The sequence below is a fragment of the Plectropomus leopardus genome, chromosome 14 (assembly GCF_026936395.1).
Source record: "Plectropomus leopardus strain MGB_pleo_1.0 chromosome 14, ASM2693639v1, whole genome shotgun sequence".
Taxonomy (NCBI): Eukaryota; Metazoa; Chordata; class Actinopteri; order Perciformes; family Serranidae; genus Plectropomus; species Plectropomus leopardus.
This window is the reverse complement of record NC_142189.1, coordinates 4,505,745-4,520,356: the sequence shown is the minus strand read 5'-3', so window position 1 is coordinate 4,520,356 and position 14,612 is coordinate 4,505,745. Positions and strand designations below refer to the sequence as shown.

At 36.9% G+C, this 14,612-nt stretch overlaps 1 protein-coding gene, 2 non-coding genes and 1 pseudogene across 3 annotated transcripts in view; 2 read left to right on the top strand and 2 right to left on the bottom strand.

Moving 5' to 3' along the window:
- The first annotated feature begins 1,327 nt into the window (after positions 1-1,327).
- Positions 1,328-1,526, top strand: LOC121964044 (small nucleolar RNA U3; annotated as a pseudogene).
- A 1,395-nt stretch (positions 1,527-2,921) lies between these two features.
- Positions 2,922-3,127, bottom strand: LOC121954176 (small nucleolar RNA U3). Its single transcript, XR_006106552.2, has one exon. It is a non-coding gene; the product is annotated as a small nucleolar RNA U3 (small nucleolar RNA).
- A 2,279-nt stretch (positions 3,128-5,406) lies between these two features.
- Positions 5,407-14,612, bottom strand: part of exoc3l4 (exocyst complex component 3-like 4) — a 30,256-nt gene continuing 21,050 nt past the window's right edge. The window contains exons 11-14 of the mRNA XM_088087484.1: positions 13,774-13,896; positions 12,922-13,074; positions 12,317-12,438; positions 5,407-8,342 (exon numbers count right to left, since the gene is read on the bottom strand). Of these exons, the coding sequence (XP_087943610.1) occupies positions 8,123-8,342; positions 12,317-12,438; positions 12,922-13,074; positions 13,774-13,896 (618 nt within the window). The 3' untranslated portion in view covers positions 5,407-8,122. The remainder of the gene's footprint in view (positions 8,343-12,316; positions 12,439-12,921; positions 13,075-13,773; positions 13,897-14,612) is intronic.
- Positions 8,527-8,733, top strand: LOC121954177 (small nucleolar RNA U3). The gene has a single exon (XR_006106553.2). It is a non-coding gene; the product is annotated as a small nucleolar RNA U3 (small nucleolar RNA).

The window sequence follows — 14,612 nt, the reverse complement described above, 5'->3', positions numbered from 1 at the left end:
AATAATACATGACTTCAGTTATTGTCTTGATTTTTGTCACGGTCTCTTTTTGGGGGCCGGAGGGTAAGGTGAGAAAACACTGAAAAAGTGGAAGAATGCTAAAGTGCTCTGTGATTTATATGCCTTGCAAATTGTTGCACTAAAAAATATAATAAAAAAAGATGCACTTGTTGACTGTCAGTTAGTGAATGAAAAGACTTGCTGATTTGGGAGATGGTTTGCACATTTATTAGAAACTGATTTTAAAGAAAAGTAAGAGGAAGTTGTTTGATGTTTTATTTTAAAGATAACATTTCTGCTAAAAGAGTTGTTTTTTTTCTCCTTTTTTTGACATAATACCTTTCCACAGTGACACAAGAGGTTGGTTTGACACGCAGCTCGCTGTTGTTGTTCACGGCAACTTTTGCAAAACATGCTTCAAAAGAAAAGTGAAAGTGTTGCTGCACAGACTTGTCTCAGCACCCAGAGGGGAAGATGTCATTTGAAACTATAAATACAGACTCCGCAGCGACCACAGAGACGCAGTGGAAACATGCACATGATTTTCTTAGAAAATATTCTTTAGAGGAATTAAGATGTTTTCAGTTTCACTGTTTTACAAACATAAAGCATGTGACTTAGAGGGTAGAAGGTAGATTTATTAGTATTTTTTAAAACAAGGTTTAAAAGACGAAATTTCATTCGTTTTCATTTTTAAGATGAAAACATCCGGTCTGTGTGCAGTGATGACTGTGAGTCGGTGACCTTCCTCACATTAATACATAAAACAAACAATAATTTGCAGTTATTTACGGCACATTTTTATATATATATATTTTTTTACTTTTTATTTTCAATTTTCACAAAATGGAACATTCACTGACATTGGACTTTATGTGAAACTATAATAATAATAATATAGATAATAATAATTTATTAAATAATAACAGTTTAAGGAAGAAAAAACATACAAAATACCATCAGAAACATAGAAATAAGTAAATAAATTATAAATAAATAATAAGAATTGAAATTAAACAAAACAAAATCACAATTATTTTTATTTTTATTTTTTACAAAAAGACTTTCAGCAAATTCTACAAAGGGTCAATCATACTGAGGCATTTTCTGTTCTTTTACAACCCATATCATATTTTTGACAGACTTTCTGGAAATTTGGTTTTTGCAGCATGTGAGTGAAAACCTGCCCAGTAAGACATGATTTGTGCTGCTGTTTGTCTCTGCTGATGCCGTGATTTTAGGAGCGTCTCTGTGACCGTGAGGAGGTCACCAGGACTCAAAGTACTCGTCTCAGACTTAAGAGCCCGAGAAACATCCAGAGCAAACCAAGACTATACTTTCAGGGATCATTTCATTAGTTGCTGACTTGAGAAATGTGTTTCTAAAGAGTTTGGTCTCGCTGCCCACGATGAAGAGTTCAGATGTTTCCTTCAGAGCAGGAAACTGGTGGGAAGATTTTGTTTCTTCTTCACTGTTGAAGACTGTTTAAAGTTTAAACCTTTTGAAAGCTGAGCATGTTGGTTGGGGTTAAGGTAAAGAGGAACTTAAGAAATTAACCTGAAAAAACATCCGGAAACAAGTAATGAGTTCAGAGTTCCTGAGTGAGACTCTGATGGAGGAAACATGGTCTGAGTGGAGCTTTAACTGCTGTCAAAATAAACTTAAAGGTTTTTTATTCTTTGAAGCATCCTGAGCATAATGGTTTTCCTGCAAAGACAGAAGGAGAAGTTAATGGGGAACTTAGCAAGAAATGAACCAAGAAAATGGCCACAAACTAGTAAAAAGTTAGAAGAAAATTAACTGACAACAAAGACACACAAAAAAGGAAAAAAATAAAGGTAACAACTAAGTGAAAATACAGGAATTACTGATAAAGACAACTTAAATAAGTTTTATAAACCATGCTTTCCAAAAGTCTGAAGCACTCAGGACACAGACTGTGACAGTTTTACAGACTAAATCCAAGCTTTTAGTCCGACTAAAAGAGATTAAATATGTTTATTTCAAACAATCACAAAGCTGTTTCCTTATGTGAGTCTCTGCTGTATGCACCAATAATTCACCAAGTCTGTTTTCTTGTCGTTTTAATTGATACACAAACAGTCACTCGTTAATAAACCATAAAAACTTTTTGGGCAATATTTGTACTTTACAGCATTTCCAGTTATTGTCATTTTAGTTGACACAGTTCAGGTTTTTTGGTAACATCACATGAACCTTTTTGCAGCAGGTGAGGTGATGCCTCTGCGGTCGTGTTTGTGCAGCTCACACATCACTGACTTTTGGTTTTAGACATAAAGCTTCTCCTTTATTTCCTAATCTCAACACACAATTTATGCAGCTTTTATTAGAACAAAAACATGAGACAGACTTCTCTGAAGCCCCATGCACACCCATGATGCACCTGCACAGGTGTTTGCACTCATGTGGCCTGAATAAATGTCTTTTCAGGAATGTGTGGACTGAAACTGATCGACATCTCCTAAGTTTGTCTCTCTTGTTTGACCAGAATACTTTAACCCTGTGAGACCTGAATCTCAACCCTCTGAACAAGCTATTCAACGCTCTGAGCCCTGAGCACAATGTTTGAATTTCTTTCTAAAACACAAAATTGGAAATAGCAAACAACGCACCACAAATTAAAAGAAATTAGTAAAAGGTGACAGACGATTAAAGAAGATTTCTTTAAAGGGGGTAATTTAAGAAAAATACTAGAAAGCATGACTAGATAACAATATTCATAATTATTATGATAATATATTTTACAAAAATAAAGGTAGAATTATATTTTGTTTTAATTTTCTGCACTTTATCAATCTGACTTCAATCTTCCACCACACATAACACATTAAGAGCTGTTTAGGAACTTTAATTTAGTGGATCTAAAAATACTTTAAGTTTATTTTGAGAGCAGTTAGAGCTCCACTCAGATCATGTTTCCTCCATCAGAGTCTCACTCAGAAACTCTGAACATTTTCAACAGTGAAGAAGAAACAAAATCTTCCCACCAGTTTCCTGCTCTGAAGGAAACATCTGAACTCTTCATCGTGGGCAGCGAGACCAAACTCTTTAGAAACACATTTCTCAAGTCAACAACTAATGAAATGATCCCTGAAAGTATAGTTTTGGTTTGTTCCGGTTGTTTCTCGGGCTCTTAAGTCTGGAGACGAGCAGTTTGAGTCCTGGTGAACTCCTCACGGTCACAGAGACGCTCCTCCTCCAATTACATCATCAGAGACATATGAAGTTATTTTGTGAATCTTCTGTGACTTGACACTGAAAATGTTATTTTTAAACCCATCTTATTTTTCACAAAAAGTTTGCAAGAGAAACAATGTGAACTTCAGGGGAAACGTTTGCATCAGGCTTCCACATTCTGCAAAAATCTAACACACAGTTACACTTAATGCACATTATCAAGCACAAAATGCTTCCAAAAATGCAACCACACACGACCTGAGACATCTCACTGACAAAAGTGTTAAAAGAATAAAAAATATGGGGTGCCTGGTGGCTCGATGGATGGGGCGGGCGCCCCATGTTTGGGGACTGTGTCCTCGCCGCAGGGGCCGCGGGTTCGATTCCAGCCTCGGCCCTCTGCTGCATGTCATCCCCTCTCTCTCTCTTCCCCTCTGACACTCATGCTGTCCTATCAATTAAAGGCAAAAACACTTTTAAAAAAAGAATAAAAATACAAGGTTTATCACACAAATGTGCAACAAACGCTCACACAGAAGCCCACTCCACCACAGTTTAAAACAAACAAACAGAGAAATTAATCAGTTAATTGATTTATAAAGAAAAGAAAGGTAGAGCGGCTCAGAGGTGGAGCAGGTTGTCCTCCAATTGTAAGTTCGGCGGTTCGATCCTCTTCCTCCTCTTCCATTCAACATGTCTATCCTTGGGCGTGATACTGAATCCCAAATTGCTCAGGATGCTGCGTCATCAGCGTGTGAGTGCGTATGAATAGTTACTGAGTAGCAGGTGGCACCTTGTACGGTAGCCTCTGCCATCACTGTGTGAATGTGTGAATGTGACATGTAGTGTTAAAGCGCTTTGAGTGGTCCAAAAGTAGAAAAGCGCGATACAAGTGTGGTCCACTGACACTGAGAAAATGTTACCGGTGATTTCACCTCAGAAATGGCGATCACTAAGGAAAGCATCATTAAAAGTATATAAGTTAGCAGAATAAATTTGCAAAAGTTGAACTCTTCGCTCTGTTGATGGGAACCAATTCATTCAGGCATTCAGGTCAGATCGCCTCTTTCACAGAGATAAAGCCCCTGAGGAGGGAGTGAGGGAGATTGGGAGGACATTAATCATCGGGTCCGCTCCTTTTTTCACCGAGCCAAACATGTGACGACTCCCTCTTAACTGTAACACACACACTCTGCTTTGTTCGCTATTACACAACTTCTGGACCGATTCAACACTGCTTTCAGAGGTAAAGTCGCCTGGTGCTGCAAAACATGAGATGCATTCGACTGCTGCATGTTTCCTTTCTGTCTCGTCAATCTGAGTCTATTTAATTTAGGTGAAAATGCTCCATGTTTGTTGAATAAAAAATTGTTGAAAAACAGTCGTTTATTCAACAATCCCTCACTGATGTGTGTGTCCTCGGTTATACACACATTGCAGCTGTTTGTATGTTTTTTAAGGATTAATCAACGTTTTTTTGTGTGTCTGACAAGAATCACATCCTGACATGACATTAAAATGCCAGAAATTCTTCCCCTTTCCACAATAAGTCATAAGAATATATTTCAATATTAACTAATTAAAACCAAAGCAAATTCACTTGTTTTCTTCCAAAAATACAAGAAGAAGGCAACAAACAGCTTAATGAGAACTGAACTAAAAATAAGCAAGAAATAAGTGAAACATTACAAGAAAATTACCTAAAAAGAAAAGATAATTATCAGAATTATAATTTTAGTTTTCTGGACATTTTTTTCCCCCTTTTTTAAAAAATCTAATAAAATCTAATAATCTCCCCACGGCTAGGTGACAAGTCAATTTCTTGACAATTTATTCAAATTTTTTTGCTATTTGCGGGACATTTCTTGCCAAATTGCTCATTGCCATTTTCCCATATTTTCAAAAGAAATGTGGATTCTGAGCCGATGTCACTCCATCCTCCATCTCCTCCAACTCGCAATAACACCAACTTATACATTTCAATTTAGAAAAAATAAGCACGAAACATAAATTGTGACATGTTTGTAGACTTTCTGCTGGTGATTAGGCTGGATTTTGAGGGTTCAGGTTTGTGAAAGTCAGTGCTGATATATTTAAAAATGAATCCACAGATGCACAACACCTAAATTACACAAGTGTTTCCCATCAGAGCTGAAAAGCTTCTTGGTGTCTGGTCCAGTTTCTCAACATGCAGACTGAGTCATGACATATTTGTTTTATCTTTTATTAAAAACAGATTAAATAGATTTGCAACATGAATTCTCTGTAATCCCTTTTGGCTCCCTTCATACTGAAGAAACATATCAGAGTTTTGTGTTAACATTCATAAAACTGTCAGCATTCAAGTACAGTTTGGTACCGAAAACATGGTGTCACAGGTTTGAAAGACCCTGTTTTAAATAGTAAAACCCTGATTTAAGTCTTAAAACCCTGATTTAAACCATCCTGAGAGACTAAACTCGTCACACTGATAACCATCACACAACCTATTTACAAACACAAGAAGACCAAAAAGTCCTGATTCAAATGAATTGTATGCAAATAAAATCACTTCCAGCTCAGTTTTGCAGACTTTTCTGCATCAGTGATCACACAAGGTCATCTGATATCAGACATTTGACAAGAGAAGACCACAAAAAGTCATCTTTAAATACACATATGTAAGTCATATGCATATGCAACTCGCCTCTTCACAGCACATGATTCATGCAGAGTTTCTTCCAGTTTTTATCAAACTTTAACTCAAACTGAGGTCAAACACAGCCGCCACAGCAGATGAATTTTGCAACAACAGCATGATTCCTCTGCAAAATCATGCAGCTGAGAAACATGTTGCATTTGTTCCATCTGCTGAGAGCTTCACATTCAGGATGTTTCACAATTTTTTGATGAATTAATTTCATCCAGATTAGTGAATGAAAACTTTTGTTCCCAGGAAACATTCCTGCAGATCCTCACAGTGCTGGAAACGCTCTAAATGCCTAACACACTACATGCGTCAGATTTAATACGTTTTGTAAGTGGTTACATATGTGGCATTTTTACATAAGAGGAGACTTTATTGAACACGCTGAACTTGTTTTTTCCTTTAGAAGAACATAACTTTGCTCATCTGTTAAGAGTTTTTATAAAGCAGCTAATATATATTTTACTAGAGTAATTTTTAACTTGATTTGTTTTAAGGATACAGCTGGTGTGAGTCTATATTTCTATATTTTGCTCATTACTCTCACATTCTTGTATTGTAGCATTTTCAGTGTGGTTTTAGTACTTGTACTTCAAGTAAAGGATCTGAATATTTCTACCAACAGTGGAGGTTTTTGGGGTTTCCCAGTAATAATACCGCCGTCTATCAGCTGACGACTCACCAACACAGATCAACCTCACATCCTCATCACCAGACTGAGTAAACCAGGTCCTTTACTGAAGTAAAAGTACTTATATCACACTGTGAAAATACTCTGGTAAAACCAAAAGCTCTGCAATGTAAGCTAAGTAAGTGTTTGTAACAAAAATCAACAAAAAGCCAAAAAAAAAAAAAAAAACAGCAGAAAAATACACCCTGTGACAGTTTTACTACCATAAAAGTTTAAATCCAGTGAACTATTTTTATAAAAATATATTTTGAATTATTTTACAGAATTATCATTATTTTTAAAGGTATTTTCTCACATTGTATTTTTTATTATTATACATATATATATAAATATAATATATATTATAATAAATATAATAATATAATAACATTTTCACAGATTTCTTACTAACTTCTCTGTCATTTCTTTTGCTGCTCATTACTTTCTTTTCATGTTATGTGTTTAAAATAAAGCCGATTAGCCCAAATTTCAAAGGGTTACATAAATAAGATTATAGATTATTATTAATCACTGCAACACTGTAACAAATTGCTGTAAAAATGCAGCCAAATATTAATAGCAGTGTACCAGTTTTTTTCTGAAGTGCAGTAAAATACTCTAAATCTTGATGCTTTTAGGGCAAATACTTCACTGTAATGTTTATATTTTACTGAAGAATAATGTAATAAATGTAAGGATAATTTACTAATTTACAGCAGTGACACCGCAAAATAATATTAGGATGCTGGCAACAGCTGCCAGTATTTTACTGTAATTTTAAGTAAAAATTTGTTACAGCCTGCAATGGATGTATTGACAAATTCAGAGAAACGACAACGTCGGCACTTCTGCAGTCTGCATGCCAATGGGACACTCCCTAAAAACTTACGACATCTGTGGCATTGTATTGCAAAATCAAACTGCACATTTCAGAGTATCCTTTTACTGTGACCATCCAAAATTTTATTGATGTAATGATGCTGTTTAATCCTGATATTTGCTGTCAGGTGGATGGATTATCTTCCTCACTAACTCGGATTTTAAATTTGTGACCAAAATTCTTCAGTAAAGGATCTGAAAAACTCCTCCAAAACTGCAAAAATGTCACCAAAGTGTAAAAAAAAAAGAATTTCACATCGTGGAGCTTCATGTCTTGGACCTGGGGCCTCATTTATCAACCGCATGTTTATTTGCACGATTAAAAATTGAATTTGATCAATTTCTTCATGTGCTTCAGAATATACGCCCCTGACTGAGCGTATAACAATAAAACATTTATGCTGGAGAGGTATAATGCAGATTAACTAATTCCTAAATTACAGACACACCACTCAACTGCCAACCCAGTAATAATAATAGGAAGTTTGTGAACTATCAACCCTGAAAAATGCAGAATTTCACCTGATTCTGTGCAAAAGGTACCGTTTGTTTGAGTTTAGATGGCTCTGTTTGAGAACGATGACCCTAATTTGTATTAAAAAAAGTGTCAAACTGCCTTAAAAAAACTGTAACTCCACCGTTTGAGTTATTTTTCCTCCACTCGGCGGCTCGTCCTCCTCCATGTTGCATTAGTTGTTGGGCTGCAGGAAGCTGAAGCAGGAGAAAGGCAGATTTGAGAGGCGTTCTGTGTTCACGGTGACCTGCATGTCACCAAATAAAACTCGGCTCTTGTCCCCGCCGGCGCTGCCCAGTGTCTTCTTCAGCTCCGTGAGTCTCTGCAGGATCAGCTGGTGTTCACGGCCTCGCATCAGGCCTCTGAAGTACAGAACAGCGACCAGGTGCTTCCTGCTGCAGGTGGAAAAGAGAAGAATATTGTATTTTTATTCATCAGTGAATTTGATGTTTATTAGTAAAGAAGAAACACAGTTTGTCAGTGATTATAGGAGGAGCGTCTCTGTGACCGTGAGGAGTTCACCAGGACTCAAACTGCTCGTCTCAGACCTAAGAGCCCGAGAAACAACCGGAACAAACCAAGACTATACTTTCAGGGATCATTTCATTAGTTGCTGACTTGAGAAATGTGTTTCTAAAGAGTTTGGTCTCGCTGCCCACGATGAAGAGTTCAGATGTTTCCTTCAGAGCAGGAAACTGGTGGGAAGATTTTGTTTCTTCTTCACTGTTGAAGACTGTTCAGAGTTTCTGAGTGAGACTCTGATGGAGGAAACATGATCTGAGTGGAGCTCTAACTGCTCTCAAAATAAACTTAGTATTTTTAGATCCACTAAATTAAAGTTCCTAAACAGCTCTTAATGTGTTATTTGTGGTGGGAGATTGAAGTCAGATTGATAAAGTGCAGAAAATTAAAACAAAATATAATTATACCATTTTTTTTTGTAAAATATATTATCATAATAATTAGGAATATTGTTATCTAGTCATGCTTTCTAGTGTTTTTCTTAAATTCCCCCCCCTTTAAAGAAATCTTCAGGTCTTTCTCTAGGTCTGTCACCTTTTACTAATTTCTTTTAATTTGTGGTGCGTTGTTTGCTATTTCCAATTTTGTGTTTTAGAAAGAAATTCAAACATTGTGCTCAGGGCTCAGAGCGTTGAATAGCTTGTTCAGAGGGTTGAGATTCAGGTCTCACAGGGTTAAAGTATTCTGGTCAAACAAGAGAGACAAACTTAGGAGATGTCGATTAGTTTCAGTCCACACATTCCTGAAAAGACATTTATTCAGGCCACATGAGTGCAAACACCTGTGCAGGTGCATCATGGGTGTGCATGGGGCTTCAAAGAAGTCTGTCTCATGTTTTTGTTCTAATAAAAACCCACAAATTTCTTGCAATTTGTGGAATATTTCTTGCCAAGTTGCTCATGTTTCTTCTCCACTGTTGAACACTGTTTTTTTTATTGGGACTAATGGTGGAAACATGGTCTGAGAGCAGCTTTTTATCTTGTTAAATAATAATGTTTTGATTAATGAGCATCAACTTAGGATGAAGTTGAGCCGGGTTTGTTTTAAAATGTGCAGCCAAACTAACAGAAGAGTTAAGGAGCAGTGTGCACATGAGAGGAGCTCTAATCCGGTAACACGAAGTGAAAACACCTGTGTGGGTCTTTACAGGTGTTTGTGATTTTGGCTGATTAGCACTCTGCTGCTCAGGCTCAAGTTTGATGAAGCTGCACTGAAAATTACTGGAACAAAAGCCAAACTCCTGCACGTATTACCCCGTTTACACAAAAACTGTGAAGCGTACATAATCATAATCTTTACACCTCCACAGTGAGTATGTTTACATGCTCTAAATAATCAGTTTTTTACCCTTATTCTGAAAAATACAATATTCCTGATGTTTACATGGATGAAGAAAATTAATATTTCCAGTCATATTTAGTTTTCATGCAGCCGTGCATACTCCAAATGCCCAAATAATGCTCCTAAAACCAGAATAATACCCGCATATCTTAATAGGAAGTTGATAAATTCGGAATATGCTGTTTAAATGACCCATATCAAATTCAGAATGTCATATTAGGAGTAATAGGGGAATATTGGTGTGCATTTTTAAGTACATACAGCCCAAACAAACGCTGTGCATAGGGCTGCAAAGGAGTTTAGTCTTTCACCATGTTTTCACTCTAATCTAAACCTTGAAACTGCTGTTTGGATATTTGGAAAAAGAGATGCAGCTTTATGACAAAAAAAATAAATAGCAGAGTTGCTTTATGATGTTTTAGCTGCACAAACACAACCTTTGGGTGCTCCACGTCACCTGCTGCAAGAAGACCATCTGAAGTCACGAGAAACTGATCACATGCATAGCAATATTCCACCTTTAGTCCAAATATCACAATTTTCCAACTTTGATATGGATCATGTAAAGAGCATATTGTATTTGGACATTTCAAAATAAGACTTATTCTGAATATAGTATTTTCCCATTAACCCTTCGGGACTGTTGGGAGCATTTTTCGTGCTTTCCGTTCTTCTTTTTTTGAGAATTTTGGCAAGATTGCGTATTTTGGAATTTCCAGCTCAGCTCCTACAGTAAGTCTTAAACACACTGTGTAAACTAAATTGTTATATTCAGACTGTTAAGTGCAAAAAATGCGACATTGAAACCCATTCAAACTGACATTTTTGATCCCACAGCCATCAAAGCAGAAAAGCATGCATTGTATTATTTCTGGGTGTCATTCTGGGCTTTTGTATTGGAATTTGTCACTGTTGCTATTTTCTACCTGATAACATCATTTTTTGTCTTTTTAGCATTTACCACAAAAGATCGACTTAATATGTTGTATACTGAAAATAATTAAGTTCTTGTGTTGTTTTTTTCATTATCTAAAAACATAGTGGCATCATGATTAAACTTTGGCATTTAAAGGGTTAAAATTCTGAAAATTAATGAATATTTGACGTTTATGATTGGGACTGATGTTAGTTGAAAAACTAACTCCATTAAAGTAGAAAATCATATTAACATGTGATATTTTTGAGCGTATAACATTAAAGCGGTCCCTAAGGGTTGAGGGATACTCTGATATTCTTCAGGTTTTAGAAGCAATTGCTCTGTTTTTCGGTAAACAATTAACTAACTAACTAAATAACTCTCATCTTATAACTTCACTTTTTTTGCTGTCATTATTTCATCATCGCTTCCTCATTCTTCTGGTCTTCTGGTTACTTTCAGTGCAGTTGTTTCAAAACGGGGGTTTCTGCACAGCTTCAATCTTCTGTCCTCTCAGAAGCACCTTCGTCCAACACTTCCACATTTACAAGAGGGGGGAACTTTTTAAATCATTTCAGACTGAAATTAAAATCAGGATGTTGGTTAAATGTCTTCACTTTGGAGTTTTTAAGTTAAGCATGTTCACTTTGACTTCTTCAGTTTTAACAAAACTGCTGCTTTCCAACACAGAGACGTGTTGCAGCACTAACCTCCGTCTATGTTCCACTTTAACAAATCTGTCTGGTTTATTAGAAAATGAAAATCCCCTCTTTAACCTGTTTGACCTCAGCTGGCTCGAAGCTGCCGCGGACGCTATCCTGCTGCATCAAAACAACGTTCAGCTGCAGTAAAAGCCTCTGGATGGGCTCGTTGGTCATAATTAAATTTAACTCTTTAAAAATTGAGTGACATCACTTCTTTTGTGCTGCTTTCAGACGTCTTTCATGAGTATTTAAACCTTTAAAGCATAAACAAATTGGTACTTTTGAAAAGATGGGGAAAAAGACAATGTGCAACTTGAAAATAAATATTCCATCAATTCCAAAAAGTTATTAGATTTAGAAAATGATTTTTAAAAAGCAAGGTCAAAAGCTGACCAAACATTGACTTTTGCCCTCATGTTTCATGTTTTTGCAGTTATGACGTCAAGTCGGTAACTCATGATATAAAATAACGCTGTTATCGCGTTAGCCTGGCATGCTTTGTAGTTAAACGTTTGCTTGCTTACAAAAAATGTGCAAGTACTAGAAGTAAATGATAACAAAAATATAATTTTTAGTGTCCATTGTTGATACTGTTTTCATGCTTTCTGCCTTTTCTGCTGCCCTAAAACGTCATAATGCCACAACTTGAGCATCATTGAAATTTCTCAATTTCCCACTCGTAGTAACAACTTTGGAGGGCCGTTCATGTGCTCAGAACTCGTAAATATGATAAATACGATATTTCCAGGGAGCACATGAAGGCAGCAACAATCCACACAATGTCCGCCTGGTTTAACAGTGAGAGGGTTTTGCCTCTGGAAGGGTTGCTGAACTTTTCTTGGATTAGTTTGTTTTTCTTCTGCAGTGAACTCTGCTGGCTGCTCACCTGAAGTCGGGGTAATGCTCCACTAAAGGCTGCAGATGGCTCTTTATTTCTGTCTTGTTTTTCTGTCTGATGATGTCACTCAGGTCGTCTCCGACAGCGTAGAGCCAGTCGTGATTCGATTTCTGCAACAAGACAAGACGAGACGAGACAAACAAGCAAAAAAAAAAAAGAAAATTGAATTTAAATTCTTTCTAAAGCTTATTAGGGATTCAGCATTTTAGCTGAAATTATTTTGACATCAGTTTGGTGTGTTTGGGCCTTAACACTGTTTTATCCAACAAATCCACAGCTGTAGGCTGCTAACTGCAGCTGTCGGTGTCACACAACGCGAGCAGTAGAGCTCAGCTTTCGTGGTCAATATAAAACACACACTGAAGAATTTATTACTTCAATCGGCTATCTACCATCAACAGTGATTGGAGATCCACGATTAGGTGGCAAATTTTCCTTTAACCCTTTGAAACCTGTTTCAGCATCAGTTTTCTTGTGCTGCATGCATGACTGCAGTATCATACTATCACAAAGTTACAAGTAAAAAAAAGAAAGAAACAAAACAGAAAAGATGCTGCTGATGTTGATGGTAAAGTAAAAAAAAAGGGAATTACCATGTCCTCAAACAGATCTCTGAGTTGACCCAACTGCTGACTTATTTTGGTCCCCGCCTTGTCGTGTTTCTGGTTCTTGCAGGAGTAGTTGCTCTTCATCAGCTGGCCCACATATTCCTTCACCACGTGGTAGTGCAGTCGGCTTGCAAACTCCTGTTGCCAGGAAACACACACACACACACACACACACACACACACACAGAGAGAGAGAGAGAGAGAGAGAGAGAGAGAGAGAGAAACTGTGATTTTGGGTAAACTAGATGTGTCTGTCTTTATTTGTCCGTCACACAACCAGCAGCCATCAGATCATCTGACACAACACCTCCACTTCCACATATTCATTCACGTCTGTTTTTCAGGGGTTATTCCTCCTCGCTGTAATATATTCTGCAGTCGCAGCATCCGGCCCAAAACAATGGGGCCGATATAAATTCAGTTGGACTTCCAAGAGAGTCGACAAAAAAGTAAATCAGGATTTCCTCTCCTGACTTCTGAAGCGATTATTAAAAAGAGTGAAATCTTTTACTTTTAGCTGATATTCTGCATCTTCTGACCTCTTTCAGCTGATTATAACCCCAAAAATGTCTTGTTAAGACATTTTGTTGCCAGGAACATGTAGGTGTGATTTATCTAATCAAGTTGGAAAAGATGCCAGCAAATCTTTGGCTCTGACTGGAAACCTTATCGGATCATATCACTTTGGCAGGTGACCAATCATAATAGAGAGGCGGGGGTCTTTCCTGTAAGTGAAATAGTCCGGCTGGTAAATGGAGACGATGAAGTGGTTGGTAAAAGCTGGAAATCCCTCTGGCGGACTCTCCCAGCCCGTCTCCGGCTCCCCCTCTTCCTCACCTGGACGTGTGGCAGCCTCATCAGAGCGCAGTGCTCAGAGAGCAGCGTCGTCCGGCTGTAGAGCTGCTTAAAGTCTTCGTCACTGGTGAGCCACTTCCTCGTCATCATCCTCCGCAGGAAAGGCTGGAAAACAGAGTGAAACTGTTATTATTTATTTTTCAGATGCCATAATGTCAGACTCAGCTGTGTTATTTCCGTCCATTCTGTCTCTTTGTCCCTCCCTTTAGTCATACTGCCACCTCTCAGGTGCCTTTAGACTTTTGCACTCGTCTCTTAGCCTGGAAAAAATGGCAAAACCTAATTAACTGCTTTCAGAAAAAAAAACTATTGGTCATGACAAATATTTGTTGATTATAAAAAGTTTAAAGGTAAAAATCACTATTTCGTGTGTTTTTGTAAGATATCACAAACCAAAAAGGTCAGAAACCACTCATTTAATTACCGAGGTTTCCGTGTGTCACAATAAGAGCATTCAAAAGCTACATTTTGTCACCCACCAGTGGAAGCGTTTATCGGTCTGAAGTATTATGGTAGTTAAAATACCATACAATAGACTTTATTCTTTTAAAAAATATATATATAATGATTAGACAGTTTTCTGGACATTTTTCTTAATTATTTTTGTTTTCACAGGTTTTTATTTGCTTGTTTATTTAACCCTTAAACAGTCACACTAAGAAATGCCCATGCATACATTTATGAAGAAAAAATAAATTCCCATTATAATGCACTGTAAAATGTGCATTAGTCAATGCAATTTAACAGAGATGTGAAAATAAAAGTAACTTTATACAATAAATATATAAACAAAAATAAATAGATGCAAATAAAACTGAATC